The sequence below is a fragment of the Pomacea canaliculata genome, linkage group LG10 (genome assembly GCF_003073045.1).
Source record: "Pomacea canaliculata isolate SZHN2017 linkage group LG10, ASM307304v1, whole genome shotgun sequence".
Taxonomy (NCBI): Eukaryota; Metazoa; Mollusca; class Gastropoda; order Architaenioglossa; family Ampullariidae; genus Pomacea; species Pomacea canaliculata.
The window spans coordinates 22,980,118-23,008,088 of NC_037599.1; the positions used below are offsets into that span (position 1 = coordinate 22,980,118).

A 27,971-nucleotide genomic window follows, 5' to 3' on the forward strand; every position below is an offset into this window, starting at 1 on the left:
TGCACGAGCAGCAGTCGCCTCGTGGCCACCCGGCTTAAAGTTCTCACATAGGTGTCCGCTCTTCGTGAATCTGTTTAAAGGGATATTTTTGTATCCTAGCAACTATATTTCTTATAAATTGTTTAATAGAATATAAATGTACTATGCCATGCTTTGAACAAAGTGATCTAAGGAAATAAGTGAGTAGAGATCAAGTTTTAAAAAATAATGTCACTTAAATAATTATAAAGGCGTTTGAAATGTTTTTACCCTTTGTACATTAAAATATTGTGCAAAAATTACATTAGAAAAAATGTTGAGCTTTTTTCCCAAGCCGTTCACCCCAGATTTCAAAAATAATTTAGAATTTGAAGCTAAAATTAGAATGGTTTTAAAGTAGTTCGTTCCAGCTAAGAAATGGCTGGAATCGGTCTTGTAGTTCTGTTGTCACAACTCCAGATAAACTCGCATAGAGGTGTCATGTTCACGTGGTTTAGTTGTTGATGTGCGCAGTCACACCGCTAGTCAAACATGAAAAGAAATGTTTTCCTTTATGTGTTGGTCCCACAGGGTTCAGTCTCGATTACGAGTCTGCGGAAAGATTGATCGCAAAACACATGAGCACCACCCAGTCCTGTCATTATATGGGTGGAAGAGGGGAGGTGGAAGTGAGGAGGAATAAAACCAATTTACAAAACTGGTCCAAGAACAGTTGCTGCGGTGTGAATCGAGTTTGTCCCGGTGGCCAAAAGGCGTGGGAGCTGCCTCGATGATTCTCCAGATACAGGCAGAGGATTTCAACGAGTGCAGGAGGCAGATAGGAGGCAGGCATTGATACAAAACAGCGACGACTGTTCGCTCAGATGGCCGACAACTTCATCTCCGAGACGATCTTTATCAGCGTCTCTAATCCCAGCAGACACCCTCGGTCCACCCCTTCGTGCACGACCACATCAGAGCCGAAGCCCTTGAAAGTCGAGTGCGCGAAATCCACCATTCGAACGTCTATCCTGTGCTTCGTCGTCGTCGTCGTCGTCAACCCCTCGCTCATCGAACCGTCCGCCGCACTTCTGAAGCCCTTGCTACTAGCACTAGAAGCATTTCTCTCCCCTGCAGCATCGGGCTCGCAAAGTCTCGTCTCCGCAACGCACGTCGAGAGGTTCACGTGACCAGACGCGTCGTCATGCCTAACGTCCGCAACTGAAGCCGCGTCACCTTCGGGGTTACACGGGGTGAGTGTCGGTGAATCGCCATCTGCGTGACTATCACCAAGCACCTCACCGTTATGTCCCAATGCTTTCGCTTCGAAAGTCCCGTTAGCAGTGCGCATGCCCTCACCAGCACTTCCGCACTCGGCTCCCGGCAACAAGTCGCTGCCCGTCAAGGAGATGTCGTTCTCGAAGTCGCCGTCGTAGACAATCAGCAAAGAACAGGCGTAAAATCTGTACGTGGGCAGCTGACCAATGGCGGCGTGAAGCTTCTTTAGCTGCTGCAGTATCACAGTAATGATGTCCTTGTGGAAGCGATATCCGGTGAGCAGAAAGGTTTCGATGGCCTCCCGGAAGTCTCGTTCCTGCATGGCCCGCCCTTGCATTTTGTCGAAAGCGATACAGCCTCCGGTGAGGAAGTCAAAGATCTGCAACCAGGAGAGGAAATGTACATTTCACAGGCATCTCACGCCTGAATAACAGACGGCCAGATGTATTTCCTTGTGAATAAACAGCCTTATCTTTTCACAAATGTTGCTTTCAAGATGGCAGCTAATGAGGTTTAACATTAGTGAGAAAGCAGCCAACGACACATGAAAGTAATTTTAAATCAGATGTTACATTTAATGTGTAGTCTCTGTTATTTTAGTTGCAAGCTTCCAGTATTCAAAATTTTCAATCCAAACACGCAGAGTTGACAAACATTTGGAGGAAGGGTGCGTGCAGTAGAAACTGGAAGACACACTCGTACCCTTAATAAAATTAATTTGAAAATGGGGAACAAGACTTTAAATAAGATACCAGGAGCTGCCTTCCGCACATGTTTTCCCAATATGACTGCACTGGACCATGAACTTGTGCACAGTAGGAAATGATAAAGAAATAAATTTTACAAGACAGAGAAAACAGACTCGCAGCTTGCTATTGGAAAAAGAATCTGGCATCGCAGGTCTGTTTTGCAAGTCGCGCCTCACATCTGTCCCAAAGTTTCTTTTCGAGAAATTAAGGCTAATACCAGCGATCACAAAAACTTATCCTGCTGGTATTTTATGGCGGAAAGGCATGAGAAATATCATATTGATGTTTTTCTCTTAATCACACCAGGATTTGTCAAGAAAACAGGAAGTGACGATAGAGCGGATATCTAAAAATAGCGTCGTCTGAATTTGCTCGAGAAGGAAAAATGCCATTCTTGATAAAAGAAAGCAAACCAGGACACAGTGTGATGTTGTTGAATAATCTTTTCCACTCTCAGAGAGAGAGAGATTGTACTCATTGTCATTTCCTGAAGACAATGGCTACCAACGCCAAGATTAACATTGTTCAGAGATTTTTCCCAACACCGTACTCAAGAATTTGCTGAAAGCATTTCAAAATCGATTGTAATCCAGTCATTGATACAGGACAAGCAATTCTCGGGCTTTCAGTAAAATGAAGAGATCTTTGTCCTACAGCAGTGCCAGCTATACAAAAACAGTCGTGCCAGCTGGCGGGAATGGGTACCTGAGTGTTGGGGGATGTAATGCAGCGAGGAAGATGAGATTTTACTTCAGGTCCTTATCACCTTTCATCCGTCATTAATACCTCCATTTCTTATAGTCATTATTACCAACATGTCCCCGAGTTTACCTTATAACCTCAGTGCTACCTTGAGTTGTCTTTACTACCTGATGAGGTCAGAATTACCTTCATGCCACACAGGCGTACACCGAGCTTTGCCGAAGTCGTGTTGAGACACTTGTTGACCTGATAGGTGACCTTCTCAGATGGCGCGTCGTCGCCGTGCTGTCGCGTGCCCAGCTTCAGGTCAAGGACGCATGGATTCCGGAAGCCAGCGACAATGTTCTCCAGCAAGATGAAATCTGCGTCAAGGTTAAGGTGACATGATATCGCAAGCCTGTAGCTACACAACCCACCAAAAGCTGCTGTTCAACTCTTGTTCTCTATTTTTCTCTCAACAACCACAAGATCTGGCCAGGTGTCAGGTGTGCCAGGTGTGTCAGGTGCGAAGTCTGCTTTAGAAATAAATGTATAGCCTGCCTCCGGTGCATTCTTGCGGAAAGGCACAAGGCAATAAAAACAACTAGGTCATTCCTTTTCCTTTTGCACAGAGAAAAACCTTCTGTTGAAATTTTATGCGAAATATCGACATTTGTATATACTTATATGTAATAACATAAGTATATATATATTTACCAGTAAGAGTATATGCGCCAACATTTATTCCACCCTTCATTATAACCGACCTACTGAGTTCTGTTTGAGACCCACAAGTCTTCTGGGGTTTAAAATAACATAAATATGACTGGAAATACCCTGCAGACAGCAGACCAGACGAGATAACCGATATTACCATGGTAGACAACTCTCGTCGCCATCTTAGTGTTATCTGATACAGTATTTGCCATGTCGGCTATGATGTCTCGTGCTGTCGCTGCTCATAGGTGGAGGTCCAAACACTTCAACTGTAGCTACATTTTATCTGGGGTCCCGGTTCCCTTGGTTTCTATTGTCTTCATTATCATAACCTTCAATTTTAAGAAAATCCATCTGGCATGCGATTTTTCTCTTTTGGGGGGTTGGGAGTGAATATGGCCGTTTGTCGTTCATTAAAAAGGCGTTTAGCCATTTTAGTTATAATAAAAAAAAATCACAGGTGGAGATTTGTGTGAATCATCAATAGATACGAGTATCTCCAGCAAGTGTCCTTCCCACTGGGTTATGGAGATTACATTCGTACCACTACAGCAAAAGTGGACGAATACCCTCCCCATCAGCAAAAAAAGCAGCAACAGCAGGCTGATAAAAGGGTTGAAGGTTAAAAGGGTTCATTTGCATAACAGACGACACCTACAACCCACCGTGTGTTCATGCCAACATCAGTAACGGCTACAACACTGACCCCGATATGCGCTGACCTGAAACCTGACAGTCATATTGTAATTTTTTTCATATACTGGAAGTTGGATCAATACAGACAAAGGAGACAGCTTGTGCGCCGGCTACCAATGTTTATTTTCTCCATGGTAAGGTTCTGCGCCGGAAATGTCGCCATTGCTCCAGGCCGCGGCGCACGTTCTTGATAAGGATTACAACACTTCGGGTCAAGGCCGTTTAGCTGTACACTTGGAAAGACATGTAGATGTTTAAAATAGTGACATAAGCTGATCTCCGAACTGTCAAAAGTCTTAGTGAAAATAATTTCTATTTGCAATAAATCGAGTCGCATGTATTGCAAAATATCGTTATGACGAGGTATTCAAAGATTTTTTTTTCAGTGCATCAGAATGGAATCGAACAAAGAAAACGAAAACGAACGTGTAGTTGTGTTTCAATTCCTGTTAAGCTAAAGTTTACACCTAACTGACAAGCAGGTAAACAATTTTTTTTAATGTGCTTCTACGAAATGTAACTTTTTATTTGAGAGCAAGAGGAGGGCTGCAACGACTTCTAACAAAGGGCACACCTATGGGTTCGAGGCTGGTGACGTCATCAGCTAACCTGCCGCCAAGGGCGGGTAGATGGGGGGTTGTGTCTCTCTCACAGTCCTCCACAGCAAGAGGTTGACAGACTTCACACAAGATGTACTGCCATGGCCGTTATTTTTAATGCACGAGGCGCGTGGTCTGCTGCATTGCCACTCGTCACGTCCGCGCGCAGTGCAAGCGAACTGTTGTTGACATTGCTCGCCGATATTTTAATCAAGGTTTACACTGGCTCGTGTGTTATTAGGGAGTAGGGTTTACTCTTGCCATCGGGCTACAGCACACGCCTACTGCGGAAGGATTTTCTCAAAAGTTTAGGTTTCGGTGCACTATATTAATTACTGTTTGAATGTGACATAGGTTTTTTTTCCCCGCATAGCTATTCTCCATTGCACCATGCTGATTATATATGAGGTACACAAATGCAACCTGAAGCTATTTAAAATGACAAACAAAGCAATGTTGCTAGATTTCTTTTCCTACTGAAATGTAGCTGCTCTCCTTTGTATTAGAAACTAAGAAAAGAAAATAAACTTAGCTTTTCCTTAGACTTCCCCTTGTGTTTTTTAAGTACATGGATCCAGTTTGTCAACAAAGTGTTGCAAACCTCAGTAAGTGGGTGGAGCTGTGATATTGACACACCACCACCCGTACCTTAGTTTTATTTACTTGTTTTTTTTCCAATGTAGAATGTTGAGTAGCGATAAGAGTTGGTCGTGTGCTGTTCGTGCTGCCGCCATGTTGAGAACAGATGGCAGCACAACACACAAGCCTGCAAAGCACTGCCTCTGTGTGTGTGTAGCTCTGACAGAGTGCAGAGATCCAGAAATTCAGACCATCCATCAACCCCTACATACCAACACAAGGATATATCTTCCCTTTTGCTCAGCCTTCCTATGATCTATGACACCCAGGGTCAGGCGCGTCGACCCGCTTTATGCAACTGCATAGAAACCCTAGTCACGTGCTAAAGTTCACAGGCACCCGCTTAAGAATCTTAATCGTTGTGTTCCCTGCTCCCTACCACCAACCCACCCCAAAAACCCAGAACTTCTCCCTAAGCCAACCTGACATTTCCGCCTGAGCTCACACACACTTTCAATTCGTGTTTGTCATTTGTAGGACAAGGCGAGGCCTAATTAAAGTTTGCTCCTAATTCTTCCCATGGCTGGGTAGGTAGCCTTGACAAAGGAGACGGAACCCTACACCACAGTGATGTCACAGGTGTGAGCCTCTTTCCCAGAGCAGGTAAGGAAAAGTCCAGGCTTGCATCTTACCATCAAACTGGAGTGGAAGGAGGTTAGTGGTGAGGGGTCGATATAGTATCTAGAACTGAACCGAGGCAATGCGAAGTGGAACAAGAGTGAAGTGGGATTATATAGGGTAAAGAAGGGGATTTCACCCTTTTAGAAGGCCCCACATCTTTTGACCAGTTGGAGATATTTACAAACAATGTAAACCAGTTGAATCCGGTAAAGAGCGCAACCTCGTTGGTTGTTTGAAAATGTTACATACAACATCACAACTTATACTTTCCCAGATAAATGTTGAGCTTTATATTTTAAGAACTATATACTGAAACATAACCAACAAAATTATTTTGTTTTTCAGGAACACTGCAGGCATTTGACTGGCTTTACTCACACACTGTTCCTCTCTCGGGGAGACTCCCCCTTCCTCCCCTTGCCACCTCATAAAAAAAACAACTGAACTGCACTCGGAAAAGTTGTCATGGTAACAGCTTCAAAAAAACCCGAGGAAAAAAAACCAAACTATGATGTCTTCAACCTCTATGGTGCATAGAAGCTTGCACAGCCACGATGGCAGAAGCTTTGTACATCCACCGCTAAACATCCCACAGCCGACATTTTTCCCAAGCGGTCACCCGGAAGTTTTAGAGGGTGTGAAAATATCGACCAAGAGGCAATAAACTATGATGATGAAAGCCGAAATTAGTGCCTTATTTTGCCGGCCTCAGATGATTGCGCCACATAAGTCATTATTGCACTTTTCCTCGCCGAACTGAGAGCTCATTATTCGCGGTACACGATGGATGAAGGGGTAGAAACGGCCATAGTCACGCGCGCGCGCGCACACACACACATGCAGAAACATACATCCTTGCCTCACCGATGTTCCGCCTCACAATTCACTATGCTTTCAGATTCGTTCATCGTTTAAAAAAATAATAAAGGCAAAGATAACTGATGTAAATGGAAAGAAAAGAGACGAGTCAGGAGGAAATCAGGATACGATATGCTCCGTTGTCGGCGTCGCTCTTTGACACTTTATCCAGATGTCGCTGCACTGCCTCCACGTGCGAGTCCGCGTGCGCCTGGGACAGCAGACCACCCTCTGTCTTCTCTAGCACTACCTCCCTCACGCCTGCAACAGATGGAGGAAGCTATCATCCAAATATCACTAGCACCTGGCAACTTTCCGTGTCAATTATTTCTGTGCACAAATTACAGCATTCTCTTCATCTAGGAATCCCCAACAGACAGCCCCCTCCCACCCCGACATTTTTGGGTGCCATGTCTACTGTCACAACGGTATCCATGTCTCCACCCGTTTATAACACAGTGAGGCTCTGCAAGGGGGAGGACAGACCGTGGAGCTGTGTATGTACAGTTCCTGACTAGGTCCTCTGGTCCTCGTTCACACAATCGAAGCACTTCGTGAAGGAAAAAATAATTTTAGACCAAAAAAACTTTAAAGTAAAACAACATACACACATAATTACATATACATAGCAATAATACCGTCAAAATAATCAGTCTGAATTCAGCACAATATTTTGGATTCTACATTTATAAATAATGAATAAGGATTAAAAAAAATATTAATTTTTTTCAGCTAAGAATATAAATGATGCATAAGATATTTCAATCTTTTTATGAACACCATACTAGGGGAGGGTTTATGATTCACAAGTTCAGGAAAAAGGTCAGTGTTTAAAGAATATTTGTCAGCCCTCAGAAAGGAGAGAACCCAACAGGTAGGCAAGGTAGACAACCAGTACCTCGATAGGTGGGGATAAACGGCTTCAGTATTTCTGGAACATTGCGGTAGAAAAGATCCTCCCTCGGGATGAGAGTTTTGCAGATGGTGCGTTCATCATACTGGAAAACCAGTGACTGGCCCGCCACCTGGTGGTGAAACAGCTGTAGGCTCTTGCCAGTGGCAGGCAACTCTTGCGCGGCTTGAGGCATGGCGCTGGGATAGCGGACAAAGCGCGAGGATCAATATCTTATCTGAAAAAATGAGAACAGGAAAACTAAACATGAGATCGTGTGTGCATTTAATGGATGTTCAACATTTCTGAAGGAATATAAAGTCGGCATAAAAGTTAACCGCGAATTTTCATACCGGAACATGATCGACGAGAGAGTTAGAAATGGCAATAACCTAGCGATGAAAAATAATGACTATGAATGATTTTTAAATAATTTGGTTCATCAGGAAAATACGTGTCAGAAAACTAAATTCAAGACAAATGGTACAAAAAGAGTTGAGGAAGAATACTGATATGAAAACTGGAAGATGGATGTGGGAAAAATTCCAAGACAAGGAAGGGAAACTGACTCTGCTCACATATTAAAAAATAAAGCCAGTCTCCAGCATCCACGGCTTTCTGCGATGGAATCGATCAGAAGATCAAGAAAATCTTTCAAGCACTGTGGCTTTCTACTGATCTGCTTAAAGAATCAGGAACTCACTTTTTTTTCCTCCAGTAGACATTGATCCGTCAATGAAAATAGAACCCTTCGCAAAGGGTCTCAGCGTTGTCATACAAACAAATCGTGTAGGTCCCACTATTATTATTATTATTTTTATTATTATTATTATCCCCAATGAGTATGCATAAAAATACTATAAAGAAACTGAACACTATCCTTAAAACATAGAAACACAAAGAACAGTAGACGAGGGGCAGCGTGGCAGGTCTGTAGGAAGTGCATGGACAAAGGTCACTGGAAAAGGTCACCGGATTCTGACATTTATTTCTGGCGCTCATTGCGGAATGTCCCAGAACACCACTGGTATAAAAACCAATGGACGAATTCTGAGCTCAACTCCTCAGATTTAAAATCGAAGACATGTTAACGTGCGACATGCTGACGGAAATGGGAAAGCCCGGACGGCAATGGGTGGTTATTCAAATTGTTTGCTAATTACCTTAATTTCTCATCAGGTACGTGGGCCCAAAACAGGTATTTACCCGAAAATTGTGTTGATTACCTTAGTTTCTCAACGGTAATAGACGGTAGGCTGCATTGTGTAACATCCAGTATACTAATTCACAGCAATACCAATCCATGCTACTACACAAAAGTGGTGTAAGTGTTATCAGAAGTCCTGCGTGAAATAAGTGATTATCGGAAATATTTGCTGGGTGCCTCAGTTTGAGTGCTTAGTCATCTCGCACAGTCCCATAGAAACGCATGCTAGTACATAATAATGCATATTACCACAACAGCAACTGCCTGGCTATTACCTGGACGTCCGCCAGGTGATTATCTCAACTGTTTGGTTGTTACCTTGGTTTATTATTAGGCGAGTGCTGCAGTGCAGACAGGCCCTCGATAATCTATAATAAAGCATACTAGAATATGTAAAATAATCGATATTAGCTATTGTCGGCAAGTTCTAAGGAAACGTGATCATCCGAACTCGTCACAAGTTACCTGAGTTTATTACCGGAAACAGGTGATCGCCGCAATGCAATACGCTCAGGTGCTGGGCAACTGCCGAACCTCCAGTCTCGAAATGAGGACTCGGGTGCGACATTTGTTACAGGTAACTGGTAGCCGCACCCCCTAGTTTAGTAGGCGTTACCGCTAGCAGCGGGTGGCACCCACGCCTAAACGGCCCACGCGAGACAGAGAACGAGACATACGTAGTCGAGTGTCTATGCAGTCAACGCCGGGTGGCTTGGAAGTGTTTAGGTCGGGTGTCGTGCAGAGTACAAAAGATTGCTCGCCCCACCCGACCCCCGAGATTCACAGGGGTCGCACTGACGGGCTCGTTGCGCAAAGGTACAGGCCCTCGTCACCACGGCAGTGCGATGATAGCGAGGCTGTGAGTTCGTATCCCAGCATACCTCTTTTTTCTCTGGATGAGGCACCTGATATAACGGGTAGTCATGGCCAGCCAATGTCTATCCGTTAGTTTCACACCAGTCCTAGATGCAACAATTTTTTTTCCACGAAGATCTACCACGCATGTGCAGACTGAATTAGACAAAGTTGGAGTGTGCGCATGCTTAGAACAAACAAGTCTCAGAACTTCTTAGGGTAAAAAATTATTTGAGTGCCGAATATCCACCGACTTCATTCTCAAAATTCTCGTTGTCCACCATGACAACCTATACTACAGCCGCTGCTAGGACACCAGGGAGAGGCGAGTCAAGTCTGCCTCCAGTCCGGTGCTCATGTTCCTTTTTATAGAAACATGACTTAAAATAGTCTTCTCTATCTCTCTCATCCACTGCCATCGAGTTTTATATCACGTGATCAAGACTTCACACGACAGCATCTCACCAGAACACCCGACAAGAGCCCCACAAATAGACGGCCATCCAGACAGCCCTTAAAGGAAAAGCTCTGATGTATACTAGTGATGTCATCAACAGACCCTGCAAAGGGAGAGGAGGGTTATCCTATGGGTCACTCTTTCTTAGCTAATTTTTATTATTAATTTTTATTAATTCCTTCTTTCGTTCTTTCCTTTAATCGTTCACTCAATCATTCGCTCGCTCTACTGGTTCGTTTGTTCTCCTGCTCCCATCCACCCACCCACCCTATCTGGCCCACGCCCACACTGTTAAAGCCAAGCCATTCCCAATCAGATAATATAAACTATATCAACCTTCTGGGAATAAAGAACACAGGCAGCAAGGGTGGGGAATGGGTGGAGAGGGTGAGCTGATATTCCGGAATCACTGGTACATGACACAAGCGGTGTGTTGGTGCGCGTGGACTACACAGGTGTAAGCTACAGGTGAGTCATGCGCCGGAACTGTGCAATGGGACCACTGTACTGATCACGGGCTTGCTACAGCCCCTGTAGGAGAGAGGTGCGACGAGAGGATCGGGGGGAAAACAGAGCAGTCTGATAGAGAAAGTGTGATCCTGCGGGGGTATGTTTGCTGTTCAGTCCGCAGCCGTTGGGCTTGTCACTAAGTCTCTTCGCTCCCCGGCTAACAGAACTTCACCTGCCTGAATTTTGCCTCATCAAGTATACAGAGGGGAAGGTATGGGGGAGAGGGGAAAGTACACGAGACATGAAACGTGCATGACAATGACTGCACACAAACTTGAGACCGGTATGACAAAGAAATACCCGCAAAGATATCCCGGATGTACCTGTAAAGTCTACCGTGCATGATGCAGGTGCACAATGGGTGGGTCACGTGACCCCGACACAGACTCTTTACAATCACAATAAGAACAAAGATCATGGGCAAAGATCACCTGACAGGTACTGCAAACATCCTAAAATATCTTGTCTATCATAGTCACCAGCTGAAAATCTCAGTCAGCTATCTACTCGTTGGCTCTCGGTTACAAAAGTACTTTTAAATGCTTCTTCACATCTAGGACAGTGAACTTGAGCTTTGTGAGGTGTCACGTGATTAGTCACTTTGCTGGCAAGTAGCTTTACATCAAGAGGTTCGTAAACCGGGTCTGGTTTTTGTTGTTTTTTTTTCTCCGAGGGCAACACTTAGCTCACTTTGACGAAGGCTATACCTCGGCAAATCGTGAGGAGGAGGAGGAGGTGGTGATGGTGATGATGGATGTGGTGGTGGTAGAGTTCGATAAAGGTCCTAACAATATCAGCAGTGATTTCAGTATGAGTGTACATCGGCAACAAGTACTTTACAGACTGATTCAATAGAATGTGTTCATCAAAGTGACTCGCCTGTGCACGTGTGTGTGGAATCGTTTTTCTGACATCCCCAGTGCACGGTCGAAGCACTCTTCTGTGGTCGACGCCTGACTGCAGCTTGTACTTAATTAATCTTTTTTAAAAATATTAATCAAGCCGCGTGCAACAGCTTTTGATGTCCCGCGAGGTAAACGAAGTGTGGGTGCCCGGATGGGAATTCACTGTATACAAGGCTGCAATGTCAAAAGAACCGACAAAATGCAGAAACATTACACATAAAAGGATGCAGAAACAGTTAATTACTGAATAGAGAAAAGAGTTAGGTTTCTTTATAAAGAAATAAAATTTTGGATGTTTTAAGTCGCTACTTCATGCATAATATACGCATCTTATACAATCAAATCAACAATGTAACATTGTTTAGGTGATGTGAGGGGTCTAAATTAATGAATGATAATACCGACAGGTCAAAAGTCGTGGGGTTCTGTATGGGATGAGTTCCCCCTCTCTGTGCCCCATAATTGCAAGCCCAGCCTAAACATTCCGGGTATGTTGTCTTCACGCATGTTTTCCTTGTAATCTTTTCCTTGGTCAGAAACAAAAGCATTTAAAGGTTACCCGAGCGCAAACTTATTTTTCAAATGAGTGAGTTTAGTTCATTACAAGATTCCCTGAGTCTGATCGAAGCATTCTGTGTAGTTCTGTTCACAGACCTGTGAAAATGGTGTTCTCGCCTGGCTTTGGGAAAGGGTTCAAAACCTAATTTCTCCTGTGCTCCATGACTGGGCAACATCTCATTAGCCTAACATGCTTGAAGCTATCGCACTGGCTGCGCCTTTATTACCAGAAGTATGAATGTAGGCCTGTACCTGTATTCCTGGCATTGCTACCTGTGCATGCGAGTGTGTTCGTGAGTGTGATGTCCGTTTTCCTCTCACGGCCTGACTTCCTGCCGCCCCATGTTTGTAAATAACATCGATCTCGACTCCGTATGTGGAAATGTGCTATTTATAATTACTATTATTATCATTATTATTATATAACATAAAAATATGTTAGTATATTGGTGTCCAGTTTAAAAAGTCATAGACTGCGTACTTCCTGAATAATTTTGCAGATACCATCAATATATTTCATGTGATAAGAGTTAAAGGATATGAAGCTGCACATAACTGGCAAAAAAAGGAAAAAGTTTCGATTATGGAACAGAAAACACATGCAAGCCAGCTGACTGCTAATTTGCCAGCTGTGACAGCAAAACTGGACACGGATCAATTACTAGCCACCTATTACTATAATTCCTGTTCGCCAGACGGTCCCTTACTTTTTATGCCAACTCAAAATAATTTCCCCAAATAATCTCCACCATACCTTCTCAAAGTTCCCCAATAACATCCAGTGTTAGTTCCCCCTGTCAGGGATTAATCTTATCACCGAGTTAATGGCGGTGAGTTAACATGCACACCAGCCCTCTATTTCCTTCACCGGACCAGTCATCATAACTGTTTTAAAATATACACTTGTCGGTTCATGTCAAGGCAGAATGCACAATAGTGAGAGGGAGAGACAAGCTCTAGGAGTTTAATGATGGCATCAATATCACCATGACAGCAGCCCTCATTAAGAATGCCTTGTCGATAATACTTGAAGTCTGTGTTAGATGCGCCGTGTTGTCTTCCCTTGGTTCAATGCTGGGTTAGGGTCAGCAGTGTGAACAGTGAACCTCAGGTCAAGGTAAAATGCTAATCCAACATAGCAGTTCTCTCTATATATGTCTATCTTTCTCGCTCGATACAATCGCATGGTGACTATTGGCTTGATGCATATCTGTGTACGTATCTGTTCATACACATGACTAATAGTTTCTCACACCTTTGTTTATACCTGTGTTTACGAAAGAAGAGTGGTGAGCATACTAACTATAAGCATGAAACTTTTTTTTTTCATACCCACTGTAAAATTGACGAAGAAGCCTGAAATATCAAAGAATATAGTATTCTCTCTCACACACCCACACCCCGTTGAGGGGCGTGTTCGTCCACAGGAAATACGAACTTTGAACCCTGAATTGAATTCTATGTCCAACCGCAAGAATGTTCCATGAACTTTATATTCTTTGTAGGCAAAAAATAAACACACATATATATAACATTTTACTCACCAATTTTTAAGTCAAATATCCTTATTCAGTAAAACTCACCAGAACACCAGTTCATAAGCATTATAATGCCATGAGGTCAGTTTGCACCTTGTATGATAGAGCGCTCGCGACTGTAATAATCTTTTGTTCCTACACTCTGTCAGCTACTTCCTCCTGAACCATAGTGTATTAACAACTAAACACCGGACCAGCCGTCTCTCTTTCTGTCCCTCTCCTCCTTTATCTGTGGTGTTGACATCGCAACATCAGATGTGTGCGGCCGATCTGTGGGTGGCTAGTTAGCTACACGTGCTATGTTCGAAACGGCCCGCTGGTCTGATAACAGCTACACCCCCAGCGAGGGCCCGAAGCTAGTACTGAGACAGATCGTGGATAGGATGAGTTGATGACACGATGGAAAATTTTCCCTAGAGAATAGGATGCAGTGGTAGAGCAATATCTGGTTACAGTGTGTACTCCTCGACCCAGCATCAATGTTTTTAAATTTTGTTTTGCTGTGTGGTCACGTGTTTACAGAAGAAATCAGAAACTGAGCATTGATTTCCTCCTGGTGATGTAACTCTGTGATTAGAACACTATCAAATTTCGTGAAACAAGGTGCCACACATGAAAAGGAAGCCGCTAGCGCCAAAGGGGAGACAATCGAAAGGGAGAAGATTGCATCAGCTTCATTCATCATACGTCGATGCAAGCGCGCACGCACACACGCACGCGCGCGTGGATAGCGACCACACTGAGTAACAAAGTGCCCAAGACAGCATGCATCCTGATTAAACCCATATAAGGATGCTAAAGACACCGGCAACCGTGTTAAGGGGCTTGGCTTCTATTTTCAGCGTGCGTATGGTCACGAGGGCAGAGTCGGGCTGTTATCCCTAAGGTAAAATCAATAACGTAAGACGAGGAAAAAGCATCGTTCAAGATTTCTTAAAGACTCCCACAGGAACCCACTTTTTCCCACACTCTGTATTCACGTCCCTCGCACACGCTCGAGCTGTCGTCAGAAGGGTACACCGATGCAGTACCCACGTCGATACATGCGATCGATGTATCTGATGTATCTGACACGCTGCAAAACGTCAATCGATGTTTCAGGTCATGTGACGACTAAGATCATCGTCGCAGACTGGTTCCTGTTTCTTGGTGAGGACTTATTGCTTTCTCTCTCTTTCTCGATAGACGACTAACACTCCCTCCGGAATTTCAGTAGTTACAATTCGCTGTTGAGCGATTTTTCCTTACATCTGCACCTTGACTGGCAGTTTAGAACTCTTGGACCCGACGAAACCTATTTATACTCATGTTGCGCCCTCTAGGTCAATACAAGTTATCTTACATTGTGATTAAGTGGCTCTTAGGCTCAGACAGCATGAGAACTGAGTACAGGCAGCAAAAATAAAAGCAATACATCAGATTAGAAGCCATACATTCTCTTTCCTTGCTCCTCCAAAAAAAAACCTATGGTTTCAAAAACCTGCCATCAAACTTTTCAGTGCAGTCGCAATTACAAGATAAAAACTACAAAGAAACTTGGCCTTTTCCAAGTACACCATGAGGCGGAGTTGTCTTTTGACAATTTGATTAAAGAGAGAACGGATTATTGGAACACCTGCAGAATTATTTTCATTTAGAACGTGCTCTAGTTTATTTGAACTGTGCCGCTGGCTACAAATCTTTGCTAGGATAGCAGAAAATTATAAATATTATTAGAAATTTGACAAGGCGTTCCAATCAACCAATGTGTAGCATCAAAGCTGGGCGGACTTTCAAATGTAGTCACGTGACTTTACAGTCCCTGGCCTCATTTTAAACGATGCCATACTGTTGTATTTTATATGTCATCTACGAAAAAGAAGACAAAAACCTCTCTGCATATCTGCATATCTGCATATCAGTTGATGTAAACCAATATTTCTGATATTCGAGATGGTTGACCCAATCCTGTCTTAGGCTTTGCTCCATAGTTTGTGCCCTGATCTTTCATTAGTAAGGGTGTAAACGTGACAGAAAATATTTATCTGGGATATGCAAAGATGGGGGAAGAAGGAACAGCCGCCCTGATCTCCTATAGGCAAAGGTATACACGTGACAGAAACTATTCATCAGGGATAGGCGAGAAGGGAGAAGACAAAGTCGGTGTTTGGTGTTCGACGCTCATTGCTTCATGTTTTTTCCGCTGTCCCCAGATTTTGTTGTTCCTCCTTCAAAATAAGGCAATACTTTTAATCCTTGATTTCTCAAGTCTGAGCACATTACCACTCATCTCTATGCCATGCATTGGCTTCCAGTTGAATGCAGAATAAAGTTCAAGCTTGCATGTTTGTCGGTTTCCTAACCGGCCCTTCATATCTGACTTGGTTCCTCAGTATATCCGGGCAAGAACACTCCGATCTTCAGCAGACACTTTAACTTTTGTTGTTCCACGCATCCAAGCTAAATCCTCAGGGGAGTGCTCATTCTCTTTTGCCGCAACATTTGGAATGTATTACCTGCAAATCTCAGTAATTGTATGGCCATCGGGCTCTGTCGGTCTGCCCTGAAAACTCATTTTTCCCGGAAGAGCTTTGATGAGGATTGTTCCTGAAAACCTTAAGTGCATGTGAGAGAAAGAAAGAGTTTGGTTGGTTTGTATGTGTCTGTAATGTACGGGATGTTTTTGACAATGTGGGCGGTTACTATGTTACATATTTAAAGCTTATATGATGGTGCACCTGGCATTAAGTTATTTTTGAACGCTGATGTTAAGCTAGATTTCTCTGTATTCGCACTGTAAAATGCAATTTTTGCTGTATAACGGCATTTTTTTTAATCATCATCATCATCTCTCTATAATTGTTATGTCTATATAGTAAACTGTCCTATAGTAAAAGTCCCGTAACCCACGCTGCTAGAGGTCGTCCGGTACTACTGTACCACTGTACCACCAGTACCACCACGCCACCGATATTTTATCGTTCAATGGTCCATTTGCCGGATGCTGATTCCAATGAGCCTGGCGATAAGGTCTCCGTATCGATTTCTGGGACAGATTTTGGCTGCTCCTCTTTCATGCCAAAGGACAGCCGTTGTGCCAAATGACATACTTTTCACTTCCCTGACGACAAAGGAAAAACCCAGTTTCATCTATGCTGCCAGAACACTCTTCCGTTGCCAGGGACAACCCACTGTCGTGCTAAGTGTATTTCTGTGGTGCCGAAGGAAATGAACTGCCAAGAACTTTACAAAAAAAAAGTTTCGTACACAAAAGGGACCTTAGTCTCTGCTCTATCTACTGGCGGAGGGTTTTCTCGGGAGGTCTCCCCCATCCACATTCGCTTTTTAACGCTGAGGTCCTATACTATAATGTTCACTTGACCTGGCCTCGTCATAGTTCTGTGGAAACGGATGCTAGTAAAAGATCATAAAAATATAGATAACGTGTAAAGGACATTTCATACATATATAAACACACTCATAAACATACGATATGCATAAAAGCTGACACACCTGCCCTCTCTCTCGCACTGACACACACACATATATATAATCGCCAAAGATAATAAACTGTAGTATTTCTAGCGGGTATCCCAGTCCCGTAGTCCTGCGATCGACAATAAAGTGCAGATCACAAGCGTGTAATCAGTGCAGGACAGACTAGCAGTCGCACCCACGCAGCAGGACGCTGCCGATAAGACTTGCAACCAATGGTGCGCAGTTTTCAAGCAGATAATTAAGGTCAAAGGTTAACAGGGTCACAACAGCACACAAGAACAAGATCAAACACTCAGCTGGGTGTGTGAAAGGGTGGGTGGGCAGGTCAAGGAACGTGCTGTCAACACCCAGCATGACTGCCTTCTCTCCTTCCTGTTCATTTCTTCGCTGTGCACCGACAAATGCCAATTCCTGCAACGTATTCTCTTCTTTGACGGCAGTTAGAGTATCAGGTTTTATACTATTTGTGTTGTGTTGTATTGTCTATGCATTACTTTACTTTGTGTTGTGTTATATTGCCTATGTATCATGTTACATTGTGTTGTGTTATAATAGTTGTTATATGTAAGTGACGACTCAACATCAAGTCAGCATCACGCCACGTAAAGTTCTTAGGTACATGTGGTCAAAGAAGAAAATACTATTTATCAGCTGTAAACCCAAATGTGCATTTGCTGTGAAGTGTATTCATGTTGTCAGACATGTTTGACATTTGACCTGCGGATTGTGTTCGTGTTGTGTGTAGACGTTGACCTTTAGCCTCGAGTACCGTCATTTTGTTCTGACGTCACATTATTTTCACGTCACACCATCAGTCAGCTGTGACGCGCCTTGACTTTGTCCACAGGGGAGATAAGGCGCTATACAAGCCAACTGGGTTATTATTCTTATTATTATTGGTTTGGTTTTTTTTTTGTTTTGCTTTGTTTTGTTTTTTGCTGTTATTATTAAATCTCGGACTATATCTGAAAATTACCATACGCAAGAAATTACCATCCACACTGAGATAAGTATTGCACAAATCAACACAATTGTGATTATTATTATTATTGATGGATATAGGTTCAGGATATCAAAATCTGCTCAAAAGTCATGGAATAATGCGCTGTAATAACAAATACATATCAGATATAATGCCATTACTATAAAAAAAATTCTTCCACAAAGGCTAAAGGAACAGACCTGACAGTAAAGAGTTCACTAAGATCACGCCATACTTGACATGAGCCAACATAATTCTTGATAATGACAGCAGCCTGGAAGCATTGTCAACACAGATAAGCATCATCAGACATTAGTGACCTCCATGAAGCGGTTCTTTGCGTGGAGATCCCAGATATAAGGTCGAGTGCCAGCAGTAGGTAAAGGAGGTAAAGACACCACATAGTGGTGCTGTGCCACGCAAGGGCAGAACTGCAGCAGACGAACGGCTACATGACTGGACAAAGTAATCGGAGCCTGTTAACCTACCAATATTTACACGGCAAGGCTCAGCAGGCAAGTCTGGCACTCGACTTTGCGCGTACTTTCCAGTTTCTGTGGAGAATTAGGGTAATAAGTCGCCGTGCACCCCCATGACCTCCAGTCCGACAGAACGCTAACACCCGATGACACGATAAGCGAGTCTTTTTGTCGCTACTTCAAATGATTTGGTCTGATGACAGCCACATTATGCAAGGAGTGGTACAGCCAACCACTCCCCACCCTTGCAGACACGGGGGAGAGAAGAAGAAAAAACCTGAACACTTGCGAAGGTTTAAACAAACAAACCTGATAACGCTTTGTTATTTGCTGTAACCGTTCACACATCTGAACCCAGTTTCCTCAGCCCCGTAACTTTACTTCACACTTTGCAGGAGGCAATAAATACTTTGGCTGATTGTGTTGGGGGCGGGGGAATGGGAATCCACGCACTTAACTGAAATTCCAAATAGTTCCGGGGTCGCTAGCTATGACCGAGCATTGCATGAACCTGCAACTTAACACGTAGGCCCTTGTCGACAGAGCAAAACCTTGATGAAATAAATGGGGAAGGTCGAAAAGATTTCATTGCTTCAGGTTTTTTTCTTAACCCGTGCACACGGCGTAAAGCCATCATGTAAACAAGCAATAAATGAGCAACTGCAAGAAAAGTGACTCAACGAGTTTAGACTCTCGCTGATGATAGCAACATTCACCTCAGTCCTGTACTCAATCCAAAAATACGCATGCAATGAAAATAATAATAAAACAATTAATTTTATAGGAGGGACTAGCTGAGGCTCCACAGTACTAAATATTTTTATGTCTAAAATAAGACTGAAGTAACACAAAAAAAAATGAATAACTGAGAGATGGTAATTAGACTTCCCCTCTTTTTGCTGCTGGTCATCTAAGAATAATGCCCAAAGTTTTACATTATTGAACGCTTTCCAAACATTTTAAAGTAATTTGATTTCTCCAACAGCTTGATCAACCAGCTTCACTATCCATTTTTTTCTTTTTTTTTTTTTGGCAAAATGTGATTAACCGTCGCAAACTTGCAATAAAGAGCCCTCGTTTTAACTATAAAAGTGCATTTGGTAGTCTTTTTTCAAGATTCATCGACATACCTGTCATAATGAACGGCGGCTAAATTTATGACTCGTTCTATAAAAATCTTCCCAGACATCTTTTTGTAGCGGACAGAAACACGTGCATGATCTGGACGGTGCCTGGTTATTTATGGGGCGAATCTCGACATCAGCTATTTGGTAAACAGATATCAGCAAATCATGGTTCGGCTAGAAAATTTATTACTCTCTCTTAAAAAAAATACATATAAAAAGTCGACATGGCTATTTTAGACATGGCGTGTTAAGCCAATAAAAAAGCACTGTTATATTAAATGGACGAACCTCGAGGCACGATCCCTGGTTCACAAAGATCGCCGAACCGTGAATCGGAGAAAAAGGATCGCGAAATGTATCACGGGATCGTTTTCATCTGCTACGACGATCTTTCAGATGACTGGCTTATACGAAGAGCACTTTTGCTGTGCAGGCAATTTTTTTGAAAACCCCACGTGATTTGTTTATGTGCATTTAAACTTTTACAGCCTTGCAACTCCAGAACGGACTGGGAAGGTTGTTCACTCCGATTTTAAAGCAGCATCTTGTACTGAACTCAACCACTAATCAAAAACAAGTTTATCCGCGTTTTTTTTTTTAATTTAAAGACCTTAACAATGACACAGGAAACAGGCTACAGAGAGAAATCTTCTAACCATCGTCTCTTGTTTTTTTAATAATATTGGTGCACGAGAACTCTCTGGAGTCTTGACAGCCTCAAGCTGACGAGGAAGTATTCCTACGACGCCAAGGAAGCGTGACGTATGACCTCCTTTAGCAACCACAGGGCACTGAATAGTTTGTAAAGGAAGTGGGGGTGTAGCGGGATGAATCGTTGAGCAATATGAATCGTTGAAGCGAGGCATGCTCATGCGTAGAAACTATGGATCTTCTAGGGTTGTTGAATGAATTAGCAGACATTTTCGTGGTATTTTACTAAATCAAAACCAATAATAAAGCGTGAGTTGTATGTGTTTAGCTTTTTCATGTTGTTTTTATTTAAATTTGACGTGTATTTACTCTTTAGCAGACGATCAAACACCCACTTGCGCAGGGATATCAAACAAAAATAGTCCACTATCCACATCACTTGCAAGCTATAATAATTTGAACCTAAACGTTTCATTTGTTTATCAACTGTTAAATTTAACTTTTTAGTATTTTATTTCTTGTTAGGTTCAGTACATTCTCTTCGAATGCCTCGCTTCAACGATTCATATGGCTCAACGATTCATATTGCTACAGGGGTACTTACGACCAAATGAAGAACAGGTGGCACCTCGGTGCTGGCCTCATTTCCAGCCAGTAGTTGCTCAGCAGTCATACCAAGCGGTAAGTTATGCACCACGGATTCTCAATGCTTCTAGGTAGGCAAAGGCAACCAAGGAGAAATTCGTTCAGAAAAATTATCCATCTTGACAACAGTTTCTATAAAACATTTTACTTGTTTAATGTGCTGCACTAAAGGAACTGGGACAAGAAGTTTTAAATGCTGCTATCTGTGAACGATCGACGGATTTTTTTTTTTCAGCTCTCGTGGTACAGCTCTCTACACTTTGATACTACACTGACATTTTAGTCACAAGGCCAAGAAGCGACTCTCCTGGAAATGACATGGCAGCTCTATTGGTAAAGACAGGACAAGTTTACAGGCTCTAGTAGTTTGGACCATGCAGACAGCACTTTCTGTCTGCCATGATCGCATTTTGCATCCCAAATTTTGTCATATGACTCTATCTTTAAACATCTTCATCTCAAAAAATTGCCTGCACAGTAAAATAAAAATCAAAATAAAATTGTCTAAACCTGTTCAGGAAGCTTGATACTAGCTCCAGATATTCAGAACCTGGGATTTGTTGCACAAGTTTCTAAAATTTAAAACTATTCTAAAGAAACAAATTGAGAAACTTTTTTCAGAAATCGCCCTTATGTGTTGCGCAAGTGCATATGAAAAATATACTGATGCATTTTTATCTTATTTAAAACAGTTTCTGTAAGAGAAAAAAAGATCCTAAAACTATGTTTCTGCAAAACTGAGTATCTAAGAGATTTCAGGCCGAATTAAGCATGATGGGAAATGTGTTATGCAACTGGCCCCACTTTGTAAACTGATTAGACTTTTGGCTTCGTCTTGCTTGCGCCTCGATGTGGCGCACTGACCCACCAGCTGTGGGATCTTTCCTACATCTCCAGGTCATTAACCGCGACAAAGCACGTTTGCTTTGAATTTCTCAAATGAGAATTTGTAGGCAAGGCTCAGATTTCCTCACTTTTATTTTAACACTCATCGCTGAGTGCAAGATGGAGATTTCTGACGGCAAGGAGTGTAGTGCGAGGAGACTATTGTGAAGATGTAAATAAGTGAAAATAGCCTCCGTGAAATGTCAAAGGAGACTGAAAACTCAATGCACGCGACTAGCAAACAACGTCGAGGGCTGTTCTGTCGAGTAGAACCAGATGGCGACTCTCTCACTCACATATAAATATATATATAATCATGACAACGTTCTCACTGATGTTTTCATTCGTTTGAGAGAAGACTGCATTGTGTTTGATATCCTTCCACCCCACCCACCCCGACAACATCCCCAATTTTCGTTCACGTGATGGTGAACATTTTTCAGCGATGACTCTGATGACCACACCCACTCATGGCTGGTGGCAGAGGAAGAGAATTCGATGGCCCATCTTGCTCGTGTGCTCGTAGATGGCACACGTGACAGATCACGTGACTAGTCCGACGTCGTCGACTGTTTAGCTAAACGATTGATGAATGGGGAGTGATGGGGGGTCCAGATTCGGGGAAGAACCGAAAAGGAAGGGCAAGAAATACAGGCAAGCCACAGTTTCTGAACTAGTGTACACCGGTCTCTCTGACGATTGCATGAGTAAATTTTTTTTTTCTGGAATGAACCACTCACGGCTGCTACATGGCTTGTCAACTGATTCACTGTGCCAAGGCTATGCATGAGTAGTTTTTGAGTTGGTGATGATTAGGTACCGATTTTTTTGTAACACCATTTTAGTAATTAAATGCTAGCTTTTGTTCATGCCTCTTTTTTTTTCCTTGTCATACAGAATAAATGCAAAATGTCGCGCTCTTCAGGTTTCAAATCAATATACAGCACACTGAGGGGCGTTTTTTTTTTCCTTCTTTCAGCTTTCAGCGCTGATAACCATCCCGGGTAAACATTCTGTTAAAATAGTTTGTCAAAAAAGATATATATAGAGATTAAAAACAAAGTAAGAAAGTTAAAGAGACTAGGTATGTACGTACATGTGTGTGCAAGTACGTGCAAATTCATGAGTGCAAGTTTGTGCCAGTGTGTGATTTTTTTGGTTTCCAAGAAGAGTTGTTTTCTGATTGTAAGGCAGACATGGCAGACTTGTATCCATGAATCAACATGAGGCTAGCGCCATTGGCAAGTTCCTCTAGGTGAGCAGGAGTCTCGAGGTGTATAGGCCTTTGCAACAAAAGGGTACAAAGGAGTTAACAGACCAGAACGAAGCATACACAGTTCTAAGCTTGTATGCTTGGCGCTCGTGAGTCTCAGCCTGTCTCAATTTACAAATAACCTATGGATATGCACTACTTAGCACCGAATGCACATGCAAGAGTTTGCTACAATCAAGACTGGTTCCGGAAAGACCGAACTAGGCAGTCTCCTAGGGTGCAGGTGCGTGCAGAACGGTCTGCAGATTTTTGATTTTCAAGATAAATTATCTTAAGGAAGAATATAATTCTCATCGTGTTACACTTGCACGAAAGCCTTCTACTGTTGGGATGATGACTTCACCAAGAGAGTTTCTCGGTATGACAGGAGAGCGCCAACACTTGTGTTGGCAGCTTCACTAGATCGGCAAGAATAACTCTCCTTACACAGCAAAAAGCAAAGAAAGTGAGGGCTTAATCCCTAATTTGATGACTAAAACATATAAATTAATTATTGAAGGTTTTATAACTAGTTGACTTTTGGATCGCAGAACCTTTTTTCGCCTACGACACACCAAGCACCATAACCACTCGTATTATTTGCTTTTCCGAGAGACACTTTGTCTTTTCAGATGCAAAATATCATTTAGAGATGATACTGAGACTAAGGAGGATGATAGCTAATAATAGTGGCGGATTATGAGAACTAACACTGGAGACAAGTGAAAAAAGAGACAAAGCCAGCAAGCGGAAGAGATAGTCTGGGATCATCATACTGAAGCGGAAGAGTGAGTCTGGAGCCATTATACTGAACCTGAGGATGATTATAACTAATGACAGTGATGTATGAAAGAGAGGGAAAAAGAGACAAAAGTGAGTGACAGTGAGCGATAGATAAAGAAAAATAAGATGGAAGAGGAAAAGAGAATACGCGTCACAGTATTATTTCTTATGTAAATTTACTACATTGTTACTATCTTGATTTTGACTAATAAAAAAGCAATACCACAGCCATTAGTCGATTGCTATAAATAATAAAAAACAGAAGAAAGGAATTCTCAAATCATCATTAGACATATAGTAACAATGTTAATGAGGATGATTCGGTACCTGTCTGGTGAGTCGTGGTACTATCAATAGTGCACGCGCGGAACAACGACTGACAGAGAGCACGTGCGTGGGAGAATGTAAGGATGTGTGTACAGGAGTGTCTGTAGGCATGTAGGCATAGGGTGCGAGGCGAGACACACGTACATTCGCATTCTACATCTACAGCAACTGCAACGACTCACGTCATGAACCGGGACGGCGCACACCGCCTGCAGGTGAAGGGACTTGAACAGCCAACGGCAACTGTCAACCAACGAATTGTCTTCTTTCCACCGCGGAACTGTTTTGACAACTCAGAGCATTCTCTAAGGGTGACGTAGGAACGGCTTCTTCCTTCCTTCCACCATCACCATCCCACACACACACCAGCCCTTCCGTGGCACACCGCCCATGCGTGGCGTGCAATAGCCAGCCAATAAAGTCGACATCCTTCAAGGAGGGCGTCGACTGTATCCTTGAAACTGATCAGTCAGGGAAAGTAGGTAACCGTCAATACCAGTGCACACCCACATTTCCCCCACCATCCTTCCCTAAATTAGAAGCAAAGCAGACTGTATATCATGCACGCAGCATCAGTACCTAGCGAAGTCACATCCGGTTGGCCTACACTATTTTCTGGTTAACAGATGCGTAAGCCTCTTTCCCCTCCCTCACCCCCACGGTTAAGCGCTTGTAACCAAGTAAGAATCGGACCTCAAAGGTTCATATCTCCTCTGCGGCATACTATTTATTTTTCTCTCTCTCTCTCTCTTCATGGGGCACCTGTTTACAAAGCCGACTGCCTTGCCATTATGTAGCCTTAGTTACTGGCTCGGCTTAACCATCAGTTGTCATCCCATTTCTCACGATCTTTCATCCATGCACTCACACATACACACACTGTGTGAGTAGGGGAGGTAAGGATAGGTGTGAGAGGTAAATAATTGCCTCTGGTTAGAGTGAATTCAAATAGGGAGTCTGTTGTAAAAACTTCGAAGCGTACTCTAATATATCTATAGATATATACTAAGCTTCTCCTCTCGTGACCCAATGAGAATCATCTGGATCCGTCCTACCGCAAATGTGTCACGTGTCACATTGTATGGACACTGTACAACCAACACTTTTGAAAAGATTCTCACAAAACAGGAAACATTTTTTATGTGTGTGTTTGCGAATCAATCTACAACAAATGTGCAGCATTCATTTCCTGTTAAGCACCTCCTCCTCCTCCTCCTTCCCCCCATTTCAAGGGCCGGAAGCGTTTTCAGAGATCCATCAATGACTTTAGCGATATCGCAATGTATATCACAATATATATATACGCATATATAGTTGTAAAGTTTGCTCTTCCTGCACTATGATATGTGTGCTAATGTCAGGGAAGGGGTGAACTGTGATTGTGTGTGACATGTGAGTACAGACCTGTTGAGTGTATAAGTGGAGTCAGTGGACGGAGGAGAGAGACTCCTTGCACAAATGCTTGTGTTCTCTCTCCTTTCTCTCTTGTGTTCTCTCTTTCTCTCTCTCTCTCTCACACACACAGATTACAGAGACCATAAGACGGGGGCATGTGTCCAGTGAACGACAATTTCTGCACAAATACCTTCAACGGTCGTTGCTGTTGCACTTTGCCAGCGACCTTGTTCTGTAGTAGACGACTAAGACGAAGGCTCTCCACACACAGCAACATCCTGTCACGGGCAGCAGACGACTAGGCTGTGGGTGTATCCGCACCGACACACTACACAATCTCAGCGCTGACCCACCAGCAGCGACGAAGCAGACACATCCTGTGCACCAGTCGCAAAGATTTCAGGCAAAGGTACGAAGCCTGCTCTCTCTTGGTACTCCCTATCCGTGGCGAATCACAAATACGCATGATCTTCTGTCAGTAAACACACACCGCTGGTTTTCGAACCACCGAACACAGGCTTTTGTCTGAGGGCAACTTGCATGACCTGGTTTTCCCGCTTCACAACGGCCCCCGCATCGAAAACTTCAGAAAAAAATAGTAATAATAAAAAAAACTCTCCCACCGTGGTTGGCGAGTCGGCAGCTTGGCAGCACATTAAGTTTCGCTGCAGCCACGACGGTTGGGCTGCTGATACGGCGCCTGACTACATCTGCTCCAGCGTTTTGGTGTGACGCAAGGGGCCGCACGGTGTACGTGTCGGCGAAGCAGACGGCAAGAGGGCGACGCGCTGTAGCAGACGACCGAGGCCTTCAGCACTCGTCGGCGAGCACGAAGACGGTGTACACCACACCATACGACCATGTTATTTAAGATCATACAAGTCTGTGGTGTACTGCACAAAAACTGGACACTTTACGCAGCGTGGGAGGATGTGGGTGTGGAAAAAAACATTGCAAGATGGCGAAGTGATGATGTTTGACTCGCCATGACACATGAACAGTAGTATATGCTTTTCTCCTTTCTTTGTTTGAAAGGTTTTCACCTGACGAGGAAAGGTGAATAAATTTGTAAGCTGCACTCATACAGTCGAATTCCCTTTATTTTTTATCCATTATTATTATTTAATTTCCACTTTTCTGTATGGCGGAAGGGGTCGCACGCTGAATGCGTTTTCGCGTTTTCTTTCAGATTCATGATTATCTGTCCCACTGGCGGGAGGAGAAAATACATGCATCATCTAAAGATTAAAAGATACCAAAGATATCACGATTGCACCGTGTTGTAATTTCTTATTTGTTTGTTTAGCGATGTTTTGTTCGGAATACTAAGGCTTGAAAGGTGCTGACTAGACAAGGATACGTGTAAACAACCGATGCTGTAATGCTGTTATGCAAATTTGTTTATATTGATGGTTCCAGTAGTCAAAGGTTTAAAATATGTAAATGCTGTATTCATTTTAATTTATTACTTGTAATTTAAATGTTTATTCATACTTTGAAAACCAATTTTGCTCTTTGTCGTGGGACTAATAGAATTCACATTCTCCTGTCTCAATAAAAATAGCATCTATATGTTTTTCTGCCTTTGCGTTTATTTCTTCTTTATTTTGTAACTTTCGATCATTTTTCTTTCTTGCTATATGTATATCTATTTCCACTGTGTGCAAATCAAACATTCAAATAAACCAAACAGGTATTTAAAAATAAAACAACCAAGATCACAACCAAAAATTACACAATAAATCAGTAAACATTTAATCAAGTTTAAACGTGAAGAAAAAGAAAAGAGCATGAAAATTAAAATACAGAAGACAGTAAGCCAAAGTATAACTGACAAATCTTTCACTGTAATATCAAATTTTCATACAGCAAATAAGTACTTATGACTGCAGAATATACAGTGCAAGGGAAAGAACCACTCTATGGTGATGTTCAAAGAAGTAACAGAATGCCAGTCGTAATTCAACTTCGAAATGAAAAAATAATAATTGCGAATGAGCGCTGAACTATCTGCAGATGTTTAACTGAACGAGGAACAAACTATTTAAACGGCCGTTTGTGTTTTGCCAGTTTGAAATATTTTTAAAGCTACAGGATCCTTGTGCTGATATGATATCGATTCCAACACAAATTATAAAAAAATGAGTTCTTTACAGCTTTTATCGATTTCCTCCCTGCAACTTCCAGAGCTTATCAATTTTTCCCCCGAGTCTTGTGCTTTCACAAAAAAGAGCTATCTCACTGGCGTTT

General features: G+C 42.7%; 1 protein-coding gene across 8 annotated transcripts; it reads right to left on the minus strand.

The window, feature by feature from the left end:
* Positions 1-240: 240 nt before the first annotated feature.
* LOC112573642 (inositol hexakisphosphate kinase 1-like) lies at positions 241-27,216 on the minus strand. 8 transcript variants are annotated; one of them, XM_025254198.1, is made up of 6 exons: positions 25,912-27,216; positions 11,597-11,796; positions 7,695-7,926; positions 6,926-7,057; positions 2,874-3,049; positions 241-1,615 (listed from the first exon to the last, which is right to left on the minus strand). In XM_025254198.1, exons 3-6 carry the CDS (start codon positions 7,882-7,884, stop codon positions 839-841), a joined length of 1,275 nt encoding a protein of 424 aa, XP_025109983.1. In that variant the 5' UTR covers positions 7,885-7,926; positions 11,597-11,796; positions 25,912-27,216; the 3' UTR covers positions 241-838. The 8 variants fall into 8 exon arrangements, with proteins under 8 accessions (XP_025109983.1, XP_025109985.1, XP_025109984.1 ...); XM_025254200.1 differs by lacking the exon at positions 25,912-27,216 and adding an exon at positions 24,509-24,794; XM_025254199.1 differs by lacking the exon at positions 25,912-27,216 and adding an exon at positions 13,764-13,958.
* Between the last annotated feature and the right edge of the window lie 755 nt (positions 27,217-27,971).

What these genes read in the sequence shown, in the direction of transcription:
- LOC112573642 (XM_025254198.1), bottom strand. Translation starts at nt 7,884, where the DNA reads ATGCCTCAAGCCGCGCAAGAGTTGCCTGCCACTGGCAAGAGCCTACAG. An exon ending in GTTTATCCCCACCTATCGAG is followed by an intron (nt 7,058 to 7,694) that starts GTACTGGTTGTC and finishes CATCTGTTGCAG; the next exon opens with GCGTGAGGGAGGTAGTGCTA. An exon ending in TACGCCTGTGTGGCATGAAG is followed by an intron (nt 1,616 to 2,873) that starts GTAATTCTGACC and finishes TCCTGGTTGCAG; the next exon opens with ATCTTTGACTTCCTCACCGG.